The 15,523-nt window shown below is 40.3% G+C and overlaps 1 protein-coding gene across 5 annotated transcripts in view; it reads left to right on the top strand.

The window, feature by feature from the left end:
* Window positions 1-15,523, top strand: part of mtmr2 (myotubularin related protein 2) — a 111,230-nt gene that overhangs the window by 3,975 nt on the left and 91,732 nt on the right. For 3 of the 5 annotated variants that reach the window (XM_059964645.1, XM_059964643.1, XM_059964647.1), the window contains exon 2: window positions 10,978-11,077. The exons of the other annotated variants lie outside the window; for them this stretch is intronic. In XM_059964645.1, the coding sequence (XP_059820628.1) occupies window positions 10,978-11,077 (100 nt within the window). The remainder of the gene's footprint in view (window positions 1-10,977; window positions 11,078-15,523) is intronic. 5 annotated transcript variants of the gene reach the window in all.

Here is a 15,523-nt window from a genome sequence, read left to right as displayed (position 1 = left end):
ACAATTGTGGCTGATAATGGAAGTCAAAGGTCATGTAAAAGAGAAGGCATATAACAAAGCAGAAAATTGATAGAAAATAGAAATGAGGGTGGATATAGGACTGCTAGAAAATGACGCTGGAGAAATAATAACGGGACAAGGAGATGGCACATGAATTAAATGAGTATTTTGCATCAGTCTCACTTTGGAAGACAATAGCAGTGTGCCAGGTGTTGAAGGGTGTAAGGGAAGAGAAGTGAGTGCATTTACTATTAGAAGGGAGAAGGTGCTCAAAAAGCTGAAAGACCTAAGGGTACATAAGTCACCTGTACCAGATGAACTGCACCCTGGGGTTCTGAAAGAGGTAGCCGTAGAGATTGTGGAGGCATTTAGTAATGATCTTTCAAGAATCATTGTCCTCTGGCATGGTGTCCGAGAACTGGAAAATTGCAAATGTTACTCCACTCTTTAAGAAAGGAGAGAGGGAGCCGAAAGGAAATTACAGACCAGTTAGCCTGACCTCAGTGGTTGGGAAGATGTTGGAGTCAATTGTAGGTGACACAGAACAACTTAGGATATAGTTTCCTTTAGGGAAAATTCCTGCCTGCTGAACCTGTTGGAATTCTTTGAGGAGATTACAAATAGGGTAGATAAAGGGGTTGTTGTACATTTGAATTTTCAGGAGGCCTTTGACAAGGTGCCACACATGAAGCTGCTTAACAAGCTACAAGCTCATGGTATTACAGGGAAGTTCCTAGCATGGTTAGAGCTTTGGCTGATTGGTAGGCAGCAGTGAATGGGAATAAAAGGATCCTTTTCTGGTTAGCTGCCAGTGACTACTGGTGTTCTGCAGGGGTCGGTGTTGGGACTTCTCCTTTTCATTCAATATATCAATGATTTAAATGATGCAATAGATGGCTTTGTTGCCAAGTTTGCAGACGATATGAAGATTGGTGGAGGGGCAGATAGTGTTGAGAAAACAGTTTGGCTGGAGAAGAACTTAGACTGATTAGGAGAAGGGGCAAAAAAGTGGCGAATGAAATACAATGATGAAAAATGCATTGTCATGCACTTTGGTAGAAGAAGTAAATGCGCAGACTATTTTCTGAATGAGAGAAAATCCAAAAATCTGAGGTGCAAAGGGACTTTAGAGTCCTTGTGCAGAACACCTGAAGGGTAAGCTTGCAGGTTGAGTCACTGGTGAGGAAGGCAAATGCAGTGTTAGCATTCATTTCAAGAGATCTAGAATATAAGAGTAGAGATGTGATACTGAGGCTTTATAAGGCACTGATGAGGCCTCAGCTTGAGTATTGTGTACAATACCTTTTGAGTATTGAGTAGCGTTAAAAGGCCTAGACAGAGTAGCTGATGGAAAGGATGTTTCCCATGGTTGGGGAGTCTAGGACAAGAGGACAGAGCCTCAGGACAGAGGATTGTCCATTTAAACAAAGATGCAGAGAAATTTCTTTAGCCAGAGGGTGGTGAATCTGTTACCACAGGCAGCTGTGCAGGCCCGGTCATTAGGTGTATTTAATGTAGGGATTGATAGGTTCTTGATTGGCTTTGGCATCAAAGGTTATAGTGAGAAGGCCATGGAGTAGGCTGAGGATGGTTTTAAACAAAAGATCAGCCATGACTGAATGGCAGAGGAGATGCGATGGGCCAAACGGCCTAATTCTGTTCTGGTGTTTTATGGTCTTTTATTTAATTAGTAGTGCAGTAGTGCTTTCTTGCTACAATGAAGGGCAGAGAATGCAAATAGAGACTTTTCAAATATGGGCCCTAATACCTACTGTGTCCAAACCCCTCACTTTTTAAAGTTTTTCTGTGCATTCTTTCTTCAATCTCATCTAAATAAAACAATCTCAGCCTAAGTTATCCTTGTGACCGTCAGCCTTCAACAGTGGCAGGGTGGGGAGGGGGCAGGAAGAGAAGGTTGTGGGAACAACTTGTGATCACCAGTAGTTGTCCATCTGACACCTATAGACAATGGGTGGTTTGGGTTATAGGCTTCACTTGTTTAAAAAGAACAGTTTGCTTCATGTCCTGCTGTGTGATATTTTGCATAGCAAAAGTTCCTTTGGGAGCCAACTCTTTTGGAGCTTATCTGGGTAGATCTTTACTAATCCTCAATCAATAAAACTGAATTCAGAATGCAAGTTGTTTATTGGCTTTTTCTATTGACCAAGTTTGTTCTTGTTTATCAGTAATTCAGTTTATCCTCTACTGTTTATTATACTTGATGTCATGGGTATTTTCACAGTTAACTTTGATATCATGCAATGTCAGATAAAATGCCACTGGTACTACTATGTAAATCTGACTTCGATTTTACCTTATTGTTGAATTTCATTCCTGTTACTAGCAATCTCTGATTTCATAGATTGTAGTTATAAGATTAATTTAAAACATTTTTCTACAAAAATCTAAGGTGATTCGCTGCATAATTCTTTTAAATAATGTGCTATATACCTACTCTGCCAGTATGCTGAGAAATTGTGACGGTAGTGGTAAACCACAAACCAAAGTTGACTGCTGACAGGCCACAGATGTGGTTAAAATCACACATCGATCAAATTTAGTGGAAAAGCTTCAAACGATGCAGGTAAGTACTACATATGAATAGCAACATAAGAATTAGATGTAGACACAAGAGACTTATAAGAATTCGGAGTAGACATTTTTGAGTGTTGTTGATCTTCTACCTCAGCCTCGTTTTTTCTGCATGTTCCCTATTTCCTTTAATATCCAGAAATCCTTTGATCTCTTTTGAATGAAATGACTGAGCCCTCATGGGTAGAGAATTCCTTTGATTTGCCACCCTCTTCAACTGCCTGTTATGCTGCTGGTCTTTAGGGCAGCATTGAAGATCCTTCATCTCTGTCTGTCCTTGGTTGTACACAGATAATGAAGGATTCTTCATTGCTGTTTCTGTAAGATTAGTTTTTGACCTGTCAGGTTGTTAGACCTAAGTTGAACCCTCAAACTGGAGGACCGGTGGAAAACTCTTAGTCTGGACTCTACCCGTTGACCTGTTTGGCATGGGTGACCCTATCCTGCAAGGCCCTGACTCCAGCCAACATAGCTCTCCGGGTCATTGAGACATACAAGCCTCCAAACCCTAGACAAGGTTGTAGTACTTTTGGAGGATCTGCTACTCTCTGAGTGAAGAATTTCTCTCATCTATTCCTGTGACCACTGGTTTTGGACCACTCACTGGCTAGGGAAAGCATCCTCCCCACATTCAGCTTGTCAATCCCCAAATGAATTTTGTTAAGTTTCAGTGATATCATCAGAGGGAAAGTACATTCATTCACTATTTAAAGAGCAAACATGAGGAAATCTGCAGATGCTGGAAATTCAAACAACAACACACACAAAATGCTGGTGGAACACAGCAGGCCAGGCAGCATCTGTAGGGAGAAGCGCTGTCGAAGTTTCGGGCCGAGACCCTTCATCAGGACTAACCGAAAGGAAAGATAGTAAGGGATTTGAAAGTAGTGGGGGGAGGGTGAAATGCGAAATGATAGGAGAAGATCGGAGGGGATGGGATGAAGCTGAGAGCTGGAAAGGTGATTGGTGAAAGTGATACAGAGCTGGAGAAGGGAAAGGATCATGGGACGTGAGGCCTCAGGAGAAAGAAAGGTGGGGGGAGCACCAGAGAGAGATGGAGAACAGGCAAACAACTAAATATGTCAGGGATGGGGTAAGAAGGGGAGGAGGGGCATTAACGGAAGTTAGAGAAGTCAATGTTCATGCCATCAGGTTGGAGGCTACCCAGCTGGTATATAAGGTGTTGTTCCTCCAACCTGAGTTTGGATTCATTTTGACAATAGAGGAGGCCATGGATAGACATATCAGATTGGGAATGGGACGTGGAATTAAAATGTGTGGCCACTGGGAGATCTTGCTTTTTCTGGCGGACCAAGTGTAGGTGTTCAGCAAAACGGTCTCCCAGTCTGCATCGGGTCTCGCCAATATATAAAAGGCCACAGCGGGAGCAACAGATGCAGTATACCACACCAACTGTCTCACAGGTGAAGTGTCGCCTCACCTGGAAGGACTGTCTGGGGCCCTGAATGCTGGTGAGGGAGGAAGTGTAAGAGCAGGTGTAGCACTTGTTCTGTTTACAAGGATAAGTGCCAGGAGGGAGATCGGTGGGAAGGGATGGGGTGGGGGGGGGGGGACAAGTGGACAAGGAAGTCACGTAGGGAGCGATCCCTGCGAAAAGTAGAAAGGGGGGGGGAGGGAAAAATGTGTTTGGTAGTGGGATCCCGTTGGAGGTGGCAGAAGTTACGGAGAATTATACGTTGGACTTGGAGGCTGGTGGGGTGGTAGGTAAGGACAAGGGGAACCCTATCCCGAGTGGGGTGCGGGCAGATGTGCGGGAAATAGGAGAGAGGCGTTTGAGAGCAGAGTTGATGGTGGACGAAGGGAAGCCCCTTTGTTTAAAAAAGGAAGCCATCTCCTTCGTCCTGGAATGAAAAGCCTCATCCTGAGAGCAAATGCAGTGGAGACGGAGGAATTGTGAGAAGGGGATAGTATTTTTGCAAGAGACAGGGTGGGAAGAGGAATAGTCTAGGTAGCTGTGAGAGTCTGTAGGCTTATAGTAGATATCAGTAGATAGGCCGTCTTCAGAGATGGAGACAGAAAGATCAAGAAAGGGAGGTGTCGGAAATGGACCAGGTAAATTTGAGGGCAGGGTGAAAGTTGGAGGCATAGTTAATGAAGTCGACGAGCTCAGCATGCGTGCAAGAGGCAGCACCAATGCAGTCGTTGATGCAGCGAAGGAAAAGAGGGGGATGGATACCGGTATAGACTTGGAACATGGACTGTTCCACAAAGCCAACAAAAAGGCAGGCATAACTTTGACCTATATGGGTGCCCATGGCTACACCCTTGGTTTGGAGGAAGTGGGAGGAGCCAAAGGAGAAATTATTGAGAATAAGAACTAATTCCGCTAGACGGAGGAGAGTGGTTGTAGAGGGGAATTGGTTAGGTCTGGAATCCAAAAAAAAGCGAAGAGCTTTGAGACCATCTCGGTGGGGTATGGAGGTATATTGGGACTGGACGTCCATGGTGAAAATAAGGCGGTGGGGACCAGGGAACTTAAAATCGTTGAAAAAATTCAAAGCATGAGAAGTGTCACGAACATAGGTGGGAAGAGGTTGAACAAGGGGGGATAAGACAATGTCAAGGTATACAGAAATGAGTTCAGTGGGGCAGGAGCAAGCTGAGACAATAGGTCTACCTGGACAGGCAGGTTTGTAGATCTTTGGTAGGAGGTAGAAACGGGAAGTGCAGGGTGTGGGAACGATGAGGTTGGAGGCAGTGGATGGGAGATCCCCAGAGCTGATAAGGTTGGTGATCGTATAGGAGACAATGGCCTGGTGCTCCTTATTGGGGTCATGATCAAAGGGTAAATAAGAGGAGGTATCAGAGAGTTGTCGCTGTGCCTCGGCCAGGTAGAGGTCAGTCTGCCAGACAACAACAGCTCCCACCTTATCAGCAGGCTTTATAGTGAGGTTGGGATTGGTGTGGAGGGAGCGGAGAGCAGAGTGTTCGGAAGGAGTGAGGTTGGAATTGGAACAGGGTGTGGTGAAGTCAAGATGGTTGATATCCTGTTGGCAATTAGCAATAAAGAGATCCAGAGCAGGCAGAAGACCAGAGCTAGGTATCCATGAAGAGGAGGAGGGTTGAAGATGGGAGAAGGGGTCATCGGTGGGAGAGTCCTTGTCAAAGAAGTGAGCTCGGAGATGGCGGAAGAAGAGTTTAGCGTCATGGTGTACGCGGAACTCAGTGAGGTGTGGGCGAAGGGGGACAAAGCTGAGGCCCTTAATGAGGACAGAGTGCTCTGCCTCAGAGAGTTGAAGGTCGGAGGGAATGGTAAAGTCCCGGCACGGATGAGAGATGGGATCAGAGGGGGGAGGGTGGCTGGTAGTGTCCGTGAGAGGAAGATGGAGCCTCTGAGGGCCCAGGAGTTGACGATTGGATCTGAGGGAGAGGGGATTGCAGAGTGTAGGTGGGGGAAGGGGAGTCACAATTGCAGCATGTGAAGATCCTGCCTGGAGTTCAAGGCTGGAATCGCAGTCTGTGGTTGCGCAATCACTTTGAAGCTGTCCATGGTCGTTGAAACCCGCGTTGATGGTGCTGGAGTCCGGATTTTCAAAATGCCCTGGGTTGCTGGGGCAGCCGAGATCGACGGCCGAGGCCAATCCATGGCCGTTGGAACATGCGGTGATGGCTCTGGAGTCTGGGTTTTCAATATGCCCTGGGGCGCTGGAGCAATAAATAAGGAATTAAGAACAAAGTACTTGCCCACACAGTTCTCTACCTTACCAAATATACAAAAAGGTCAAAATGCTCATTCATGTGATTAAATATTGTGATTATAAGTCTAATTGTGCCCCACGGTTGAGAAGATGTGATGAGCCAGATAGCTTGAAGATACTCCTGCTTTGAGTTTCAATGTAATGTTTACTTGCATCAGAAATGCAATTAGTCACCTTTCGATTTAGCCCGTGATTTAATGTTTGACAGAACTGTTGTGTACTGTTTTCACACTTTCTCCTGGGCCACCCTGTGGTTGGTGGAGCAGTCTATCAAACAGATCCTCTTGGTGACTTCAACATTGGGCAGGCAATGTTTGATTAGCAAGGAATAAGTAAGGTAGGCTCACTCAAATCTGGTCCTTAGAAAATGCATAGTGCCTGGTCCTGTCATAACCAACACTATTTATTACAGAGGCAAAGCACAAGATCTCATGGGAATACTTCCAGTTCTGAAGACGATGTTTCTTTAATGCATTTATCTTAATGTGTATCTGTAGAATGTCCATGTCACCCATGGCAATGATGACTGATCAGAATAAGGTTTAATATAACTGGCATATGTTGTGAAATTTATTGACTTTGTGGCAGCAGTACTATGCAATACATAATAATAGAGAAAGAAGATATGAGTTACAGTAAGGATCCAAACCTAAGTGAAATAACTAGTATGAAATGAAATTAAAAAACAGTGAGGTAGTATTTATGGGTTCAATGCCCATTTTCCAATGGCAGAGGGGAAAATGCTGTTCCTGAATTGTTGAATGTGTGCCTTCCGGCTTCTGTACCTCATTCCTGATGGTAACAATAAGAACATGGGGGACGGGTCCTTAATGATGGACGCCGCCCTTTTGAGGCATCGCTGCTTGAAGATGCCCTGGATGCTATGGAGGCTAGTGCCTATGATGGAGCTGACTAAGCTTACAACTGTCTGCAGCTTATTTTGATCCTGTGCAGTAGTCCTCCCAAATCAGACAGTGATGTAGCCAGTTAGAATGCTGTCCACAGTACACCATCGGCTAATCAACCGATCATCAGCTGATAGATCATTAGCTAATCTGCTCTGTTATCGCCATCAACTTGGCCCCAAAGGAAAAACTTGCAAATATAAACTAAGATTTGAGAAGATAGCTTGAAGCCTTGATACTGTTTTCATTCACTTTTGTATCTATATTGAACGTTGAGGTCATATCATCTGCAATACTGAAGTCTAAAGAATGTAAAGGCCAATTAGATTCAATGAAAAGCTCTGGCAGATGGTAGAAGCAAATGGGGAATATTTTGACAAAGTCAGAAGACATCTGTGACAGCTTAAGCAGAAGCTGAACTGTTCTAGACATGTCATATTGTTAAGGAAAGGAACACTGAGGCTTGTCTTGTTTGGTAAGGTGGAAGGAAGAGGAGGAAGATGGTGAACGAAATGGAGAGCTATGATCTATGAAATACTGGTATATCTTTGCAATGATTTCAAGATGTGTTTGGTGGTTGGTTGATTTGGAGAGAAAATCAGTCCATTAATCAGTAGGAGTCAACAATCACTCTGTGGGATGAGATATCAAGTTATAAAATTTGAAATTGTGTATTTGTAAGAGCAGTGCTGAAAGAACTGTGTGCAAAGATTTCAATAATCCACCTAAACCATAATGTCCTGTTCAGTTTCTTACGTCTTTTCCTCAATAAAAGTAGCAGCTTTTCTTTGTTTTTTTCAAATAATGTTAGAAACAATGTTGGATTCAGTCCTTCAGGTTTTGAGCACAGAATCTTGTCTATAACTCTAGTTGAGTTCAAGGAGAATTGTTTTGTCAGAGGCCTTTTCTAGATCTGAAGTAAATTCAAAAATCTTGGATGGTGGTTTGAGTTAGAGTTTGATACAAGGAGGAAATTCACATGGCGTCCTATTAACATGACTTCTTCAACTAACATTAATTTTAAAAATGAAATGATTTTTCCTTCCTTTTTTTATGAGGCGTTTCTATTACTCCTGTGTAAATTATCATCTTTTAAAGTGAGCATTTGTGACATCTTGAGGGATACTTTGGAGCATTTTGTTTTAAAGGATCTGTAGATCAAGTTAACCCATTTTCAATTATCAGCTTGTTGAACTCTGAAGTGTTCTGTGGTTTGTTGCTGAAGTGATATTATGCCCCCCAAATTTAAAATATGGCATTTAACAATCATATTTGAATGAAATTTATTTTAATAGAATGGACTGTTTTCTTTTAGGGAGATTGCAGCGGTCCATTCAATCTAATTTTCAACTGTTAATTTCTGTTCGTTTTATTGTTAGGAGAATTTTATAATTTGGCTATTATGTCTTTGTATTGAAGTACTCGCATATGGCCAGATAAAATAACTATCACAATGCAACTTGACTTATTTTTGCCTTCAGAGGACGGAATTTGAATTCTGCCCTAGTTTTAGTCTGAATGCTGCTTCATTATGTGTGAGAAATCCTAGGTGACTGTATTTGCATTTTCAATAGATGTGATGCTAAGGACATTGTCTTTTAAAAGGTTACATTTCAATCAGTTGATTCATTAACCCTGTCTCATGTTATGAGAGATCTTTTTTAAGGCAACAATGGACTCTGTTGTTCTGCATTTGGATTGCTGTTTTGAAGAATTTTGCTGTTGAAAGGGAGGCCATTTGAACTATAGTAAATGTCAGATTTCCAAGAAGAGTTTCATTCCACTCTGCTCTTCTGTACCAGTAATATTTTTTCTATTGCATTCTTATCTGATTACCTTTTTTAAAATTATAGATTCTGCATCCAATGCTGAAAAAAAATTTCCTGACATTAATTTTGTTCTATTTGGGTATCGACTTTCCAACTATTAGAAATGTTGCTGTATTTACTATATTAATGTTTCTTTCTTTAAAGTTTCTTTCCTCTAATCTTCTGGCCATGCATCCTTGAGAGTGTTGTCTTCTTGTTTTTCATGTGTCCTCGGCTCCCAGTGGAGCACAGACCACTGATGATCTCTCGTCTCCATTGGCCCTGTTTCTTGAGGGTGGACCAGGAGTGTCTGCATCAACTAATTTTGGCCACAACGTGTATCTTCCATGTGTTCTTTGGATGTCCCTTTTTCCTCTTTCCTTGGGGTTCCATTTTAATGCCTGCCTGGTGATGTCATTGGTTGGCTTCCTCAAGGTGTGGCAAATTTGTTCACCATTTCTGTTTGCGTATTTGTAACTCCATGGATTCCTGCTTGATGTTTTCCCACAGTGTCTGGTTGGCGGTGACAAAAAGAGTTCTCCCCTGCGCAGGATTCTGATAACTTACCCTGCGCTGCATCATGTACTCACTTGATGATAAGCCTCTTCTCACAAAGTTGATGATAAGGTTGGAGTTCATCAATGTATCTACAGTGCAGGGGATTGGCCTATACAGATTGAGAGTCTTCCAAATTCATGCTTGCCCTATGTAAAACTTGTCAAAATCTTTCCTATCGGGTTTCCATCTCCACCATGTATAAGAACTTTAGAGAAGCAATTACAAAACTTGAGAGCTCAACCAGTTATGGAACAATGTTATTGATTCTAAAGCCTAACAACACCAAAATAATAAATAAGGTTCATGTGAAGATACATATTTTTTGGTTAGAAGTTATTAAAATTTGATTTATTTTGATTTTTTAAAATTCAAAAACACCCATGCCACCTTTTTCCTCCCCATGTATCCACCCAATCCATAATTTATTGCAATGAAAAATTTAAAAAATTCTAAATGGGGTAGAGGTGCATAGCAATCTGGGAACAAGCAATTTAAAATAAGGACATAGCTTAATCAACATGTTTATTTATTTTAAAAAGATAAATACCAAGGTTTAATTTTAGAGAATTAATACTGAAATGGAAAGAAGTTGTTCTTGTTTCTAACCTTGGTTAAACTATAGAGTACTAACTACACTTCTGGACTGAAAAGCAATTAGCAGCATTTCAAAATCCAGTTAGAGATTGCAAAGATACTAACAATAATTTTGAGTTAGGTAGATTTCTGACTAATGTTTTGTGGTCACCTATTTCAAGTGTAAAAATTAAGTAATATTTTGAAAAATTCGAGCAACGTCAATCTGGTAGCATCAAAGAGTTTAGGTTGAAAAATATTGCTGCTGTTGGAAATTGAGTTCTTTTTATGAAAAAAAGTAATTTGGGTGACTCAGTAGAAGTATTTAGGATTCTGAGAGGTCTTGATAGCATATATGGGGAAGTAATAGTAGCTTTTGATATAAGTCATTGAAAAATCTAAGGAATCTGGAACTGAGTGCCCCAAAAATTGTTAGGTAACATTAAGAAGCGTTACCAAAATGTGTAAGTGGGAAGGGAATAAAACCGTTATGCTAATAGGACTAGAGAACAAGAACTGAATGAGGCTGAATTGATGGAAAACTGGTGTAGATTGAATATCAAGCCCTTGAGGCATTTTTCCATGAACCCATGGGCTTTGGACTACCAGTTGCTTGCATACTGCTTCCCCTTTTCAGTCTATGTAGTTATAATACATTGAGCACAGCTGGGACTTCTGCGGGTTACTGAAATGCTTAGTGTCGTAAAGTCAAGATTAATTCCAACATTTGGTTATTTTGCACAAGTGTATAATCATTACAATGTGGATGACCTCTTTAATGCAACTTTTCACCTGAACAACCTTTGCCCTTTCTTTCCATAGTACCTCCTCGTCTGTATCTGAGCAGTCTGTGTACAACAAGACTACTACAGTTATGTCTTCTGATTCTGTTTCTTCTGCAGATTTTTCTTCAGATTTCAGGGTAGGTAACTATTCAACAAGGTGAATTTCACTGTATTTTGTTTGATAACTCCATGTAAGTGCCACGAAGCTTATTCTGGAGTAGTGTATTCTTACTCAAACTTATTAAAAGGATGAGCATTCACTGCATTTTCTGTTTTTCATATTTAAAACTTGTGTCCTAGATGTTAGATTTGCAAAATATTGTTTGACAATAGACTTGTAAGTGGTATAGTCTTAGAAGGATCTAAGAACCACAATTTTTTTTTACTTATTTCTGTTCAGTATGGCTGAATGTCATGGTGCCTCACCCATTATTTACACCTTTTTCCTATGTTCTGCAAGCTTTAGTTGTAAGTAATTACTGCCTGTTTAGTGTTTTCAAATCAACAATGTATCAAAATAAACTGTGTTAATGTTGACGAATGAATATGACAATGCATGCTGTGTTTTAAATGAGATCTATACCAATTGATTAGATCCAGTGGTATATGATTCAAGGTCAAGTTCCGTGTACTGACCTGATACTGGTTGAGTACCTCTTATCCAAAATTTCAAAATCTGAAAACCCCTGAAATCTGAAATTTATTTGAGCATTGACACGATGTCACAAATGGAAAATTCCACAGGGTGCTGTGAAGGTTCCCAGGCAATGTGCAAGTCTCTCCATATCACAGACAGTTCTGAGAAGTGATCTCATGTTGTGAATAGAAGTTAATTAAAAACAGAAAAACACTGCACAAAATGAAAGATGAAGATCTCGTTTGTGTATTGAAAGAGTGGATTCATCTGTAGGAGTGAACATGTTGTTTAATGGTATGTTGATCATGAAACAAGCAAAGATCTATCACGACAAACTGACAATTGAAGATAATTGAAAATAATCAGCAGGCTGGATGCAGCAATTTAAGAAAAGTCACGGAATTAAGTTTAAAAAAAAAATTAAAGATAAAGTGTCTGCTGATCACAAAGCAGCAAAAAAAGAATCATTGCCGAGTTTGAGAAGATTGTCACTTGATGAAAATCTAACATCTGAACAAGTCCACAATGCTTACAGAAAACGTAAAAATATAAAATACAAATACCAAGATGAGGCCACCCTCAGAGTGGAGGAGCAACATCTTGTATTCTTTCGGGGTGGCCTCTAACCTGATTGCATAATTATCGATTCCTCATTCCGGTAAACTAATTCCTTCTCTCTCCGCCCCTTCCTCTATTCCCAACCCCAACCTTTTACTACTCACCTACCTATTTACTTCCCCCTAGGTCCCCTCCTTCCCTTTCTCCTTTGATCCACGCCCATCTCCTATCAGATTCTTTCTTCTCCAGCCCTTGAATTTTCCCAACCACCTGTCTTCACTTAGCACCTTCCGGCTAGCCTTTTTCCCCTCACCCCCACCTTTTTACCCTGGCATCATCCCCATTTCTTAGTCCTGAAGAAGGCTTTTGGCCCAAAACCTCGACTGTTTGTTCATTTTCATAGGTGCTGCCTGACTTAAGTTCCTCCAGCATTTTGAGTGTGTTGCTTTGGATTTCCAGCCAGCATCTACAGATTTTCTCGTGATTAAAATGCAGTATATTCGAGCCTCTTAATTAAAACACAGCATTGTAGGTGGAGAATGAAAACCTGCAGTTGTTTAATAGCTGATTCAGGTGTTCTCCCGATGCTGTTGTGCTGCTTTTGTTACCCTGCACACATTATATTTTCATTATCTTAATGGTATGTATTAACTTTTACTGTAAGTTTATATATGAGACAAAGATTGGTAGCATACAAATTCAGAGTCAGAAGTAATGGTAATTCTAAGCTATCTCACTATATATTGAAAGTCCAAAAAAAATCTAATAATTTAACACTTCTTGACCTCAAGCATTTTGGACAAGGGGTACTCAGCGTATATATTGTATCTGAAAAGCAAATGGATGAAAAGTTTAAAAAAATTTTTTGTCTTAGGCTAGCTTCACTTAAATTAACAGCTATAGAAATTGAGTTTTAAAACTGAACTAATATAGAATGCACATTAGCATTTTATTTTTATATTTCATAGTTAAAGGTTGGGGAAAGAAAACAGTTTTCTTAATGAATGTCATTAGTCAAGTTTGTTGAATCTAATTTTTTCTAATAATATTCCAAAGTCACTGCAGGAGTTGATGATTTCATGTTCAAGACTTGTATATTTCATACCACCATAAGACATATGAAGAGAATTAGGCTGATTGGGCCAACTCTGCCATTATGGTTGATCTGTTATTCCTCTCTAGCCTTCTCCTTCACCTTAAGACCCTGACTAATCAAGAACCGATCAGCCTCCACTTTAAATATATCCAATGACTTGTCCTCCACAGTCATCTGAGGCAATGAATTCCATATATTCACCACCCTCTGACTAAAGAAAATCCTCCTCATATCTGTTCTAAAGAGATGTCCTAGACTCCCCCACTATAGGAAATGTACTGTCCAGGTCAACTCTATCTAGGCCTTTCAATATTCAATAGGTTTTGATGAGATTCCCCCCCCCACCCCCATTCTTAGCTCCATTGAATATAGGCTCAGAGCCATCAAGTGTCCTTCATACATTAACCCGTTCATTCCTGGGAACTTCCTGTAGATCCTCTCTAAAACCAGCATATCCTTTCCTAGATAAGGGACTTAAAACTGTTATAATACTCCAAGCCCATTCTGAACAATGCCTTGTAAACCTTCAGCATTATATCCTTGCTTTTATGTTCTGGTCCTCTTGAAATAAATGCTAACATTACATTTGCCTTCCTTACCACTGTCTCAACCAGCAAGTTAACCTTTAAGGAATCCTGCACAAGGATTCCCAAGTCCCTTTGCACCTCTGGTTTATGAATTTGCTTCCATTAAGAACATATTCTGTGCTTTTATTCCTTCTACAAAAATGCATTTCCAACACTGTATTTTGTCTGCCACATCTTTGTCCACTCTCTAAATCCAAGTCCTTCTGCAGACTGCCTGCTTCCTGAGCACTATCTGCCCCTCCACCTATCTTCATATCGTTTGCAAATTTGGTCACAAAGCCATCAATTCTTTTATCTAAATCTTTGAAATATAATGTGAAGGGAAGTGGTCTCAACACTTACCCCTACAGAACACACTAACAGCCAACCATAAAAAGTCCCCATTATTTCCACTCTTTGCCTCCACCGAAGTCAGGCTAACTGACCTGTATTTTCCTGCCTTGTTCCTCCATCCTTTCTTAAAGAGTGGAGTGACATTTGTGATTTTCCAATCCTCTGGAACCATTCCAGAATCTAGTGATTCTTGAAAGTTCATTACTAATGCCTCCACCCACCCATCCTCAACTACCCATCTGCCCATCCCATCACCTGTTCCATTAGTAGATTGTCAGTAGTTCCTATATTGCCATCTCAGAACCAACTGGAGTGGAACCAAGTCAAGAAAGTCTTCCTTGATCGTGAAGGACTTCTTCCCTTGATTTTGAGTGAAAAATAAAAACATACAAGATAATTCTTTATAGCTCCCATATTGGTATAATTTACTCAAATCAGAAATGAGTTATTCTGAGCATAAACTTTCAAGTTAAATCTTTTAAAATCAGCAGAGTTATCCTCCAACGGTATTCCAGAAATCAATTATATTATGCTTTCAATCTGTATATTCTGACAGTATATGTCCTTGCAGTTACCCTTGGCAAATAAACAATTTTCAGTTAATGTAATTCTGTATTAATTGAGGTTAAGACAGCACATCTAGTTCTAATTAAAATGGTTTTTTTTTGTCTGTAAATTCTTGTTTGTGAATTCTTCTGATTGGCACATGCTTCAATTTTGTAAGCAAAATTAGTAAGGCACTGTTACTATTTTTAAGAAATGTGGAAAGATGTCTCACTTTAGAGTCTTGTTTTTTTCTGTGCTTTCTATTTTGCCAGACAATATGTTTTCCTATTCTGTATATTGCCTGTAGTTGATTATTTTAGAAGAAAATGTTCCTTGATGGTTGACGAATTGAAACTTTGGATGCATTTGTTTCTTGGGGTGAGAGGGAGAGATCCAGAAAGTAAATAATCTGTTTATCAATAAAGATCCTAATTAAAATGTATTCTGTACAGCTCAATTGACTAATTGCTAACAGCAATTCTTTCTTTTTTTTCATGAAACAGTCTTAACATTTCCAGCACTGTCATTTCTTACTTTGGTGAGCTTGACAACAATTATTTCACATTTTGTCATTGTCTTTTTATACTCAGAATGATTATTCCCTGCTTCAAGTAAGTCATATTTACTTGGTAGTTATCATGCATGTTTTTCATCTACCTTCCTTTCTTCAGGAATTGCTTGGGATAGAGGAAAACTTACTTCCAATTTAGTTTTGTGAGTTCTGGCTTTTGAGGTGACTATGGAAGCTAAGGTGGAAACTAGAAACTCTACCACAGATAAGGGATGTTATGGTAGGAGGTTCAGATGATGAGGTGGTGCATTCCTT

The sequence above is a fragment of the Hypanus sabinus genome, chromosome 3, assembly GCF_030144855.1.
Source record: "Hypanus sabinus isolate sHypSab1 chromosome 3, sHypSab1.hap1, whole genome shotgun sequence".
Lineage (NCBI taxonomy): Eukaryota > Metazoa > Chordata > Chondrichthyes > Myliobatiformes > Dasyatidae > Hypanus > Hypanus sabinus.
This window is presented reverse-complemented; position numbering and strand designations above follow the sequence as displayed.